Here is a 12,234-nt window from a genome sequence, read left to right on the forward strand (position 1 = left end):
TGATTACAGATATTTGGTTTATTTATTCTCTAAGTTACAAAGTTTTTGGTTGCGTCTCTGTTTTGTTAAAGAACAAATGCAGAAGGAGTCTCCATTTTTTTTCATTAGGATTCACTTTTTTGTTGTTACTGTTCAAAATGGATGAAAAGTATAGATTTCTCATTTAACTTGTATCAAACTGTGCAACAGTACCCCCAGAACAAACTAAGCAGTGGTTGTACTGTTTGGCTGGCTGTCTTAGGATAATTGCAAAATATTCTTTTTTTCAGCTTCTTTAGTTCTTCAGGAAACTGTGTGCTACTGTGCATATTTACCCTTAGTATTATAATGTTGTTCCTGCTTGGGAGGGAAAGTTATTTGCCAAAGTTCTTTTTTGTTTCATCTGATTTTGTTAAATTTATATAATGATGACTTTGTGGAAATGTTAGTTGCCATAGTTGATTTTGTGATGCATGTTTTCAAAATTCAAATTTAGTCCTTACTAGCCTTGTATGTTTTCTAAGAGCCCTACTATGGAGGACAGCGTCTTTTTTGTATATTGACTCCCCGCAGGAAGTTTTTTCACATCTGTTACAATTTAATAAAATGAGGTAACTAAAGTAAATCTGAAAGTTACGTCCTTAGAATGGAATATAGTTTTGGCACTGATTATCTTTAAAAATTACTGTGTATTTCTTTGGAGTCCTTTTAATTTGGTTTCTTAAATGTGAAATGTGAGCATGCTCCAGTTTACTTTGCAAACTTCATCTTTTGTTGCTGCTGAGTGAAAATATCAGCAATGATATGAATGATGTACTTTAGAAGCACTACTCTAGATGAAATTACAGATACCATTTTTCAGTCAGTACATTTTTATTTTGGTTGTAAAGTGATTCTGGTCCAGAGTAGTTTGGGAGGAGGATGCTGCCACTTGGTGAAGGTTACAATTCCTGTTCGTACTTTCCAAGCAAGTAGGAATAATTTATCTTGCTGTCGTTGAGAGTGGGACCAAGCCATCACCAAGGTGACAGAAACATGATTGCTATGATTGTCTTATTCAGTCGTTGGTTCTAGGAATCAGGTAGAGATCCCTTAGTATTTTAAAGTGGCTGTTTAAGGAGGGAGGAAAAAAAGGAAGGAAGCTGTAGAGTTATGCAATGTCTGTGTTGTGATAATGTTGCTACACATCTCATTTAAACAGGAAGTGAAGGTAGGAAGGAAACATACAGCACCATACCAATGATGAAAGACTGAAATCTAAGTAATGCTTCTGTTCTAACATAGTATGAAGCAAGAGTAGTTCTTAATATTAAAAATTACCTGCTGGAGATAAAAGCTTCGAATCTGCAGAGCATGAAGGTGCACTGACTTGAGCTTGAGAATCGTACCTTGTTTGTACTTAGTAGCATACTTACCTGTTAGAGTGTGGGTGTCATGCTTAAAATTGCTGGAACTAACAACCATCTTAATCTGGTGATTTTTATATTAGGGCAGAGACTTTTCTCTTACCTTTACAAGAAATGAAGTAGTTGTTAAAATACTTGTGCATTCAAGTAAACATTAGAGAAGGAAAAAACTCATCCAGAATGTTTGCAGTTTAAGAATATGGCTTCCTTATGAAGCATTTACTTTTCAGTGTTGAACAATTTCAGCTAATAACCCTATGCTATGATAGCTTGACAAATAAGCTATTAGTAAGTATATAAATCAAAACTGAGATATCTTTTTCTAGATCGAGTTTCTTTTAAGTTTGCAATGCACAGATACCCTTTAGTATTGTGTTTGGCTTAGGCTTGTTTCTGCCACAGGAGCTTGTGATTCATGGAGTAGCTTTCAGTTCTTCTCATGTATGTTCTGTTCTGTTTATCTTGTGAGAATCTTTAACATAAGTAGGTATTATGTAGAGTGAGTGACTAATGAGAATGAAGAATCATTACTATGGCAGCATTCAGAGATTGCAGCTTGGCTTCTGGGTATAGCAGTCATTAGAAGTTTTACCCATCTCACCACTGTGCAAGTATTGGATAGATATGGGGGCTGAAGAGTGCCTTGCATTGGGCTGCAATCAGCAGCTCTGCTGGTTTTTCAGCAGAGAGGCTTCTGATATAGCTGTGTTACTCTTGTGTTTATATGAAATCATAGAAATTTCTTATGTTTTTATGCTCCTACTGCCTGGTGCAGTTAGGCTGCTTGGAGGTATGTGTAATTTAGAAATGAGAAACAAAGTTACTGACTGTGCCAGGAGTTTCAGTGACCTTTTTTTGAAGCCAGCTTTGTGTTTGAGTATCTTGCCTGACATAAGTTGTTTCTTTCTTGCTTTTACTTTACTTTCTGGCTCTTTGCTGAAGCAAATGATGTCGTTAAGGGCTGTGACAAATTGCATTTAAAAATGCCAAAATGCCAAAAATTTACATGTTTAAACACTGTAAATTCAGTGTTACTAGTATATAGTAGGCTTTTATATACAAGTAATCTATATGTGCATAACTTGTGTAAGAATTTAATGCTTGTGTTAAATACAGATGCACTGATGCACTAAGTTCAGTTAGAACATGAAGGAAGATAAGTGCTAACTTGCACAGTTATCTTAGCTTTCAGAGAATTTGGGAGACCTGTTCTAGCCAGGCATCACTAGCAAGAAATCTAGGTAGTAATGTATCCATATTGCAAGATACATAAAAAAGATGGTTTCTATCCTACTGTTGTATGTGGAGGTTTTTGTCCTCGGGTACTGAGGGAGATGTGATAAGTGCAAAGTAGACCAACATCAGGCATGTTACACAGGAGTGAAAATATTTAGGCTCAGTCTCCCAAAAGAACTATGAAAGATCTGAGATTGTGAAATTAGTGTTTGTTTGCTAATGTCAACCTTGGAGCAGAACTGAGGAATTACACAATTTAGATGTTCTCCAAACATTCAAAAGGAATAATTCCTCATCTATAAAGCTTTATTTAATAACAGCTAGATAAATATAGTTAACTTTTTTCTGTGAAAATCTAAGAAATTGGATATATCTGTAGTTTCATCTTGATACTCTGATTTTTCACCAACTTGGTGAGTCTCAATTAATGCATTAGAAATACCTTCTTTAATTTGCTTCTCCTCAATGGGCTCTTGAAGATCTCTCTGACTGTGAAAGCACTAGCACATGAGAGTTGCAACATGTGAAACTGAGACCAGGAAACCACAGTGGAAGTACATCTCTACTTAAGCAACAAATTAGGCTTAGAGGGATGGCACTATATGCAGTAATGCTCATTTTTTGCTAAAATTGTCCCCTTTTAACTTAAACATTGCTAATTGTTCCTAGTGCTTCTATTCTAGTAACAGTACCAAATCAAAAACTGTTCTTGAACCCAAGATACTGTCTTAGCACTGTTGTTAAGTTGTAAATGAGTGATTGCAATACTTTGTTTAGTTTATGAAGCTTTTGGACTAGATAACAATAAAATGAGGTCAGCATTAAAAGAGCAGTCTGGATTTTGCCTCTGTTGCAAAATCTGCCAGCTTTGAGTGATCTAGTTCCATTTGTCTAGTTTGATAACTTGCTAGATATTAATAATTTAAAATATGCTATTCCCTTAAAGTGACAGTACTGCTTTTAGCACTTGAAAGTTTAAATATGTGGCAGATGTACAAGTCCATTGCAGAAAGCAAAGACGCACAGCAGTGACAGACTTTTCATTGAAGGCCTGTGGCCAAATAGGTGCTTTGCAGAAGAGACCTACAATCTTTAATCAGTGCTTGTTATTTAGTTGTTTGTGTTTTTTTTGCTGTAGGTTGCTAAATTTGATTTTAAATGGCTGTTCCACTGGTTAATTTTTCTGTGTAGTACACACATCACACATCTGCCCAAATTACTATCTTATATTCTTCAAACACCCCCATTCCTGATGCTATAAGTAGCTGATTGTTTTTTTTCCTTGGCACCATCAGGCATGCAAAAACCAGTCTTTTACGTAGGATTGTTTTCAAGTACACTTTGGAGCATTTATTTTGAAGCAATGCTTCAGTTAAACTGTTTGCAGTAAGGACTTGCCTATTCTTTTTAGTATGTTTTTCACAGAACTGCCTTGCCATTGCCTGTGAGAAATACACAATTAAACATACTGACCTGTTGGCTAAAGAAGCTTAAATATTCACATTTTGTACTGTCTGACAGCTGGTCACAGTTGTGGACAATGTCAACTGTGTCCACTGGGAGACAGTCTGAATAAAGTTTATTGGGAGGAGGTAGCATTTGACACTGTCCAGCTCAAAGCAAATTGAAATGATTGACAATGCTGTTCTAAAAGGTATCATTTTTTAAGTGTTGTATAAAATGAACATGTTCTGAGATATTGCTTATAAGGTGTTGTTTTTGTACTTGTGTTAGAATGAAGCTGATGTGTTTTTTTAGTCAGAAAAAGTTTTTTTTTTTTTTTAATGTGCTTCTAAAATATCCTAGTTTAACTACTGATTTTTTTGGGGTCTTGAATCTTAAAAAAAGGACCCTGGCGAAGCGGAGGAAAGTGGAACGCAGGGAAAATTGGTGGAAACGTTCAGGCAAATAAGAATAAATCATAGGGGGAACTACCGCCACCTTCTGGAAGAGATGCTGACTAGTTACAGGCTAGCTAAGATGCAGGGAGAAGAGTGCACTGCTGAATCAGCTGCAGCTTCTGCTTCAGATAATCATGCTGGACCCAGTGACCCTGTACCACACAGCCCCACAGAATCTGGGAGTCGCCTTGCTGAAATGCAGAGCTCAAGTGAAGATTCAGGGATGAATGAGATGAGTGATAAACAGACATGATGTCTTTTGTTTTTCGTAGCAAATTTGATGCTTCTCTTCACTTGGCATATTTTCTTTTGTTTATATCTCAACATTTGTCACATCTATCGTAGAAGTCTGTTTGTTTTCAGTTTCAGTTATTTGTACAGATTGTTGACATAAACATATTTTTTTCCTTAGAAGTTGGAAGACTATTGTATATTACAGTAGTTGCATTTTATGTTCTATAGCAGCCAGTTAAGTTCCACATGAGATTTTGTTTTTAAATCCTGTGACCCCCAACAATAGGAACCTAATATGCTAATGCAAAAATAAAAGAAAAATCAAAAAGCATTTAAGTATGTTCTCAGAGAACATTTTGATGGTATGCTTGCTCATTGTAAAATAATTCCCATCTGAATGGTATCTTTTGTGCACATGGTTTGAATTTTATGAATACTTCCATCCTTTTCCCCAGCATAATAACTGCATGTTTGTATTTGAATTGTGTATAGTTTATATTACAACTAAATTGCAAAACCTACAATGTGTTAGTTTGTCACTTTTTCTTCCTGAAATGTGTATGTTTTTTTCATTTTAGATTGTATCCATTGTTCATAAATACTTATTTTTTAGATGACTGTATTTTTGTTTTCCAGGTTGTAGCATAACGTATAACCAGAAATGAAAATGTACTTAGAAGTAGTTCATAGTTTCAAGTTCTAAGAGTTTGTGTTGAAGTGAAAATAAAGAATATGCTGTGGAATAATACCTGTATGCATATTGACTCTTTTAAGCAAGTAATAAACTTACTTTGAAATGCTGTCTTTCTGCCATTGAAACTTCTCATAGCTTCTCATTTTAACTTACCATGATGATCATTAGTTTCTACAAATATTTCAGTAATTTTGAGTTTGACACACTCATCCTTAGTCCTCAGTTTGGGCAACATTTCTCAATTTCAAGTTAAACATCAGTAACAAATGAATAAACAAGTAGTTCTACTTAGGTTTACCTTCTACCAAATCTTTACTTGTCTTTTGGTGTATGACACATGCATTTGGATAGGCCATGGATGATAGTGGGATTTTACAGTGGTGATGACTAATCTGCTAGCAAGTTAAATCTGGAATTGCTGTGTCAGTAGTCAGTCTGTAACACAACAATTGCATAAGAGCATCAGTGTTCAACATAGGTACACATTTCACTGCCTCAATGAAACAGAGCCTGAGGGAATATACAGTGAACCAGGGAAGTCTTAGAAGTTAAGTTTTAGTACTCTGTAGACTTTTTTTTTACTCTGTGGGTGCAGTGGTGTCTGTTGATAGCTGTGATGTAGTATGGTTTTAGGTAATGTTTAAGTCCTTATGTTGTTGTAGTTTTACTGGGTTTGTGTCTCGTAAAAGTGAATTGTCTTGTGTAGTTGCAGAGCAGAGCATGTCTGTGTGTGGAATTTGGCAGGTATGAAAAAAGGGAAATGTCTTTTAATGCTAGTGTTCTAATTAATTGTGCCACTTAAATCCAAAGTGCAACAAAATGTTTTCCTTTGTTTTGGTAAGAAGTAATGTTTCTCCTCTTCTCTTCCTGTAGGGTGCTGGAGATCTAGAAGATCCGTGGTAGCCTTACAAATCTACTAAAATGCTTTTGATTCTGAAAGGGGGAAAAAACTTTTAAATCTGTTTTCTTCAATACAAGGGAAAATTTCTGGTGGATTTCCAACATTTTGTGAAATGGGCAGAAAGATATTAGAATTTTCCATCATTCGTTCATGTTTGTGTTTTCCGATATTGCCACTCTTAGCATTGCCTGTACTACAGTATTTTTACCAGCCTCAGGCATACTGATTACATCTGTAATGAACTTTGGCCCTAAAAAGGAAGGAAGGAGTGATGCTCTCAGCAGATCAGTGTATGTACCTGAGTTGCATGGGATTGTAGTTGTACTCTGAAGATACACTGTGGTTAAATGAAATTACAGCATACAAGCATGAGAGAGTACAAGTAATTCTGTGAGACGTTCCTTATTTCACTTTACCGAGTTGGAAGGCTTTGCAGCTCTGTGGCTTGGAAGTAATTTCAATTGGGCAATATGCTATCAGATGTGTATTATTATTATTATTATTTTTAATTTTCCAGTTTTACCTGTATTACCAGACCGTTAGGTTTCCCTGCGGTGTCCAAATTGTGATATGTTGCCTACTGCTTGCTTGGAGATAAGTGTATTTGGCAATAATATATGAAGATTCTAGGCATCTAAAAACAGTAAGAATTTTACGCATGTGTACAACACACCCTTACACTCTTGCTAGAGAAAATCTTTTAAAACCAAACTGATGAGTTTCTAGTTAGTAGTGATTTGTTTTGACATCTCTCACAGCTGCAGGTTTTTAAAAAAAAAATGCTGAAAATTTGCCTTTATTATAATGTAAATTGTGATTATTTTTTTGTTCTATATGTGGTTTTCTATAGTTTTTTGATTTTTTTCAGCTTAAGATACAGACAGAAGTCTTGTGTAATATGGGTATAATTTTTAATTGTTTGCATTATTTTCAAAGTTCAAATTATCACTTTGAGATTACTATAAATACACTTAAAATTATCTATTTTAAATTAAGAAAATATTAGAGATATTTTCATGGGTTCAATGACCTTTCATTTTATAAGCAATGGGCATGGTACAGAGTGGCTGTCACGTAAGGTACTTGAAGATTCTTAGTTTAATTCTATTTTTGCAATAACCTTGACTTTTTCTTCTGACTTCTTTGAGTTGTGCATGTAATGAGTCCAGTAAATGCTGAAAATGGGGAAGAGTAAAGTATTTATCTAAAGTAAAAGCTATTGGGGAGGGGAAACAATGAATGTATCCATCTGTACATGATTTACATGCTGTGGATGCCTTGTAAACATTTTCCTATTTGTTTAAACTGTGTTTCAGCGAGGATGTAATTGCCCTTGTGTGTAGTTTTAAGCTAATGACAGTCATCAACTGGTTTTGTGTGAAATGGAATTCATGGTATTTTTCTGTAACTTTATCCCCATGGTGAGTCTGTATAAACCACATGCTCTTTCATAGCAGTGCCGAAGGCCAGCTTTCCCCATCATTTTGATTCACTGTGTACCTGATTTTTTAAATTTTTTTTTTTTTGGGTCTAGAGAAGATTATTGCCACAATATATTTTATTTATTCATTAGATTTTAGCTTTGTAAGTTAAAGTGTTCTAAATGACGATGTTAACAGGTATTTGTCCCTTTACTGTTTTTTTGGGGGTTGTTAAAAGATAGGGAATGAAGAATGCAAAATGGTTTATTGTTCAGACTATCCGCTCTGGTCCAACCCTGTACTGATAGTACTTTCCCAGTATGATATTGTGATGTTTCATACAATACAGTGAACATAACCAACTTGTTATCTTCAATAAAGGATTGCTAAAACAGTGTGATATGCTTTATATTTTCTTGAGAAGGATTTGTCAAGAAAGTGCAAGTGTTCTTTTATAAAAAGGATAGGGTTTGCAAGGTTTCTTTTCTGGTACAGCCTGGTGATGGATGTGTTATACAGGGAGTGTGGTTCTTTGCTGCAGGAAGCCAAGAGTCTGTAAGTAGGCTTCTTTGTGGGTGACAGAACACTACGATCAGTATTTAAAGTTGCTCTAGTAAATTCATCCCAAGTTCAGCTGAAGTGAGTCTTATTCTGCCTACTGGAGAACATTTGCTTAAAGTCTAAACATTTGGCTTCAAATTGACCGTTCAGGCAGTTCTCTTGCTGAAGTTCTGTAAAGATCCAAGGCTAGGTCTAGAAAATTTTTCTTGTAAGATGTTTTAGATAGAAGTAGTTGTAATGTGAATACCTCACCTTAATTCTTTTTACTGATTTTTATCTAGTTATTTTTACTTACAGTGGAGTTGTTTAGCTGGAGGAAAAGAAGTGCCAACAGAATCCTGCATTGGTGACATTGCAGAAATAATGTTTGAGCACTTGGTGTTGCTGTGCAGCGGGCACGTGTAGGAACAAGCCATAGGTTTTTGAGTCTGCAGAGCAGTTCCTGGGATGCGTTTGTTGGTTCTGCTTTTACAGCATAAACCTCACATGATGTCCTGCTGAACTGCAATCTAAACCTTGTTCTGATGTAGTATGAGTTCTTGGACTCCATAGGCTCCAGTTCTGGGAATGTTTATACGTGTGATATTTTTACCTTGATATGTATTACCTCCCATAAATGAAAGGGTTTGTACTTTCTGTAAGTATTTATTGTATAGAAGTGAAGCATGCACATAGGTTTTTTTCCAAAGAGAAGGGCCACGGCTCATGCAGCTCAGTGAAATGTGAGTCAAGACTTCTGTTTGCTCTTTGAAGAAGCACTGCTTTTAGTTGGCGCGTACACCAAGTTTCTAATTCGAATCATGTTTCTACTGTTTAGATTTCAGCAGCCTGGGGGGGAGAAAAGACAACAGCATTCTTTTAGTCTGTGTGTTCTTAGCATGAGAAATCCGAGATGTTTGATCAGATTTGTTCATGGATTTTACTATATGCCATACCTTGTCAATTGTAACATTTGGTTTAAAAATATGTTTTCCTAATTATATTGCCATCTGGTAACTAACGTGCTTTTGTGTAATGCTGAGAGTAGGAAGTGTCACTTCCACTTCAGGTCATTCTGACACGTCAAATTCATCTTGAATCTCCATTTCTGTGAATACTCCTGTACTGCAGACAAAATAGTCTGTGTCACTTCTGAAATCTGCTATCTGATCATCTTGAGAAAAATAAAGATTTAACTGATTATCATTAACATGTTAAATGGAATAGGGAATAAAGAAATAAATGCAAATGCAAGTGTTGTAATCTTGACCTCAGCAGGTTTTTACGAGAGATTAAGTACAAACTCAAACGAATGAATCTTCATATGTTTTTTTCTAAGCCTGTGTGCAAACTGTTGTGGGCCTTGACCAGAATGTCTGTGCTTTTTATGCTGCCTACATGAATTATGCTGTTATTTAGATGGAGTGAAAAAGAAATGAAGTGTACATTTGAAATATATGTCAATTTTTGGACACATCACAGGCTAAGAAGCTAGCTTTACAAGGCTTCTTTCTTCTGTAAGGCTTTTGTAATTCTGTCGAATATTAATAGATATTTTCTACCCAAATACATAGAAATCTGTGTGTGTGTATGTATATTTAATTTGTCCCATGGCAATTGTAACCGTAAGCCATGAAGCTGGTCAGATGCTGTGTGGTTCTGCACCAAGTTGGTTAAAGGATGAGGAAATTTCAAGGAACTGAGTGAAGATATTCCCAGTTTTCACTTTATTTGGTTCTAGAAAATTGTGCTTCGAGTAAATGTATCAGTATGCTACTTGAGTATTACAAACAGAAGCTGAAGCAAAAGTAACCCAAGTTGTTGCTGAGGTTCATGCAAAAAAAACTGCCAAGCAACTTTCTAATCTGTCAACAAATCCAAGTTTTGTTGGTATAAACAGCAAAATTTTAGATTTAAGGTTTGTCTACTGCAGACGTGTTGCTTTTCGGCTCTAAATTGAAAGTTTAAGTTGGAGAGAGTGCAATTAGTGCAGGTAAGCAACTGCAAGGGATGCCCCCAGAGATGAATGCACTTTGGCAAGATCACACCGAAGTAAGCCAGTCACTGAACGATTGCAGTACGTGCATGTAAGTATGGAGCTAGCTCATGCAGTTGAAACTGTGCATGGGATAGTAAGCATCTTTTATAACACTTCCGTCCATCTGACAATTTAATCTCGTCGTGCTTTTATGTTGGCTGTTGATGTACAGGTCTGATTTAGCTTTGCTTTGCTTATACTGACTTATATTCCCCCACCCTGTGGCTGCTTTGCTGTCAACCAAAAGACAAGTAACTTCCACACTGTAGCGTGACCGAGTCCCTTTTGTGTTCACTTGTTTGCATGTGGTCATCTCTCACATCCCTCATGAACTTCATTTACATTTGTAATCTGTGCTGCTGCGCTTCTCTCTTCACATCTGAGAGGTGATGTTCTCTTAGATACTTCATTTTTCTGTAAAGCTCTTCTCTGCAGGGATGCCTGGATTTAAAGACTAGTTGGTGTTACTGAGAACTTTGTTCGGCACTGTTGAATACTTGCTTTTTCCTTATCCTCAAGTCATGAGGATAGTTTTCTAGAGGAACAGCCCTTCTCCATCAGTTTGATAACCTTTCTGTGAAAGTAACTTGCTAATAAAGGAGGACAACTACATTGTAGCAAGAGAATGCAGTCTGAATGCTTTCTGTCCCTAATTGAAATGTGGTGGTGTTTTCTCACCTATTGTGCCAAGTCCTGATAGCCTGATTTTCTGTTCTCTCAGACTTCTGGAATTTAAGGTGAGTTACAGAGAAGTTGAGACTACTTTGTAGTAATTTTTGGGATTGCAAGTATCCTGCTTTTGACCTTTACAAAGCTGGAACAATCACATTTGTAAGTGCCCTCCTCAAGTTCTTGGAAGACCATCTCATCTGTAAATATAAATACTGACTTCTGTGGCATTTTCAGGTGATGTTGGGATTCTATTGGGTAGTTGAGAGAGACTTTCAAAAATAAGTGTTGTTTAAAAAAAAATTCTGTGCCAAATTATGTATAAGAAAATGACCAAATGGGGTTTACTTTTATTAGTTCTATGAATAATCATTTTGTTATGGGCAAATGTACGAGATTTGATTTGTTCTTGTTAGGAAAACTGGAGAATGCTCTCTGAGATTTTATTTTTTGTCCCTTATCCAGTGATCATCTTCAGTTGTAAACACATCTAAACTTAATGGTGCAGTAAAGATTTTGGCCTGGGCATGTAAAGCAAATAAATTTTTCCGGTGCATTGGAGGCTGTATTGCTGCAGCTCTGGGAGCAGGGAATGTGAACACAATAATAAAAAACAAAATACTTTTTCTAGTGCTCCTAAATCTGTTTTTATTTTGGCAATACACAGTTGTAGGAAATACTCTGCTAGAGCAAACAGTGTGCGAGCTGGGTGAGAAGTGGTGTTTTAACCACAGCTTTTCAGTAACCTGGTCATGAATACCTTTTTCATAATGCCGTGTAACAAACTGAGGGTTGGGGACGTACTTTAGATTCATCTACTCATTGCCACTCATCCTTATCTTAATAACATTCAGCACGTACCATGCTGTTGCTGAAGAGATGAGACTTAAAATTTAACTTCCTGCTCAACTTTTTGTGGGGAAAAAAATGTCTCTGACTGTGTGAGTAATTGCAGCAGTTCTTCTTAGGGTAGATACTGTATTTCAAGTGCTGCTCTGTGAACTGAACAGAAAGACAACACTGCACCTTAACACCAGAAAGGGCTCTGCTGGGTGAGTGCTCTCCTGACACATGAGAAAGAAGGGAAGGACTTTAACAGCTCCTACCTTTTCCTGCTTATTTTTCATTATATATATATAATATATTTAGAATCTAAAATATATATAGATTATATATATATTATATATATATATTTCTTGTGTTGCTTATAATGAA

The 12,234-nt window shown here is 36.0% G+C and overlaps 1 protein-coding gene across 11 annotated transcripts in view; it reads left to right on the forward strand.

The window, feature by feature from the left end:
- The window catches only part of PPM1B (protein phosphatase, Mg2+/Mn2+ dependent 1B), a 56,057-nt gene extending 47,888 nt beyond the window's left edge, over positions 1-8,169 (forward strand). For 10 of the 11 annotated variants that reach the window (XM_031594770.2, XM_090135159.1, XM_090135161.1 and 7 more), the window contains one exon: positions 4,470-6,303. In XM_031594770.2, coding sequence (XP_031450630.1) covers positions 4,470-4,775 — 306 coding nt within the window. In that variant the 3' untranslated portion in view covers positions 4,776-6,303. Of the gene's footprint in view, positions 1-4,469; positions 6,304-6,323 lie in introns of those variants that run through there. The other variant, XM_090135163.1, reaches the window with a different exon arrangement.
- The last annotated feature ends 4,065 nt before the right edge of the window (positions 8,170-12,234 follow it).

This window comes from Phasianus colchicus, chromosome 2 (assembly GCF_987193195.1).
Source record: "Phasianus colchicus chromosome 2, bPhaCol1.hap1.1, whole genome shotgun sequence".
Taxonomy (NCBI): domain Eukaryota; kingdom Metazoa; phylum Chordata; class Aves; order Galliformes; family Phasianidae; genus Phasianus; species Phasianus colchicus.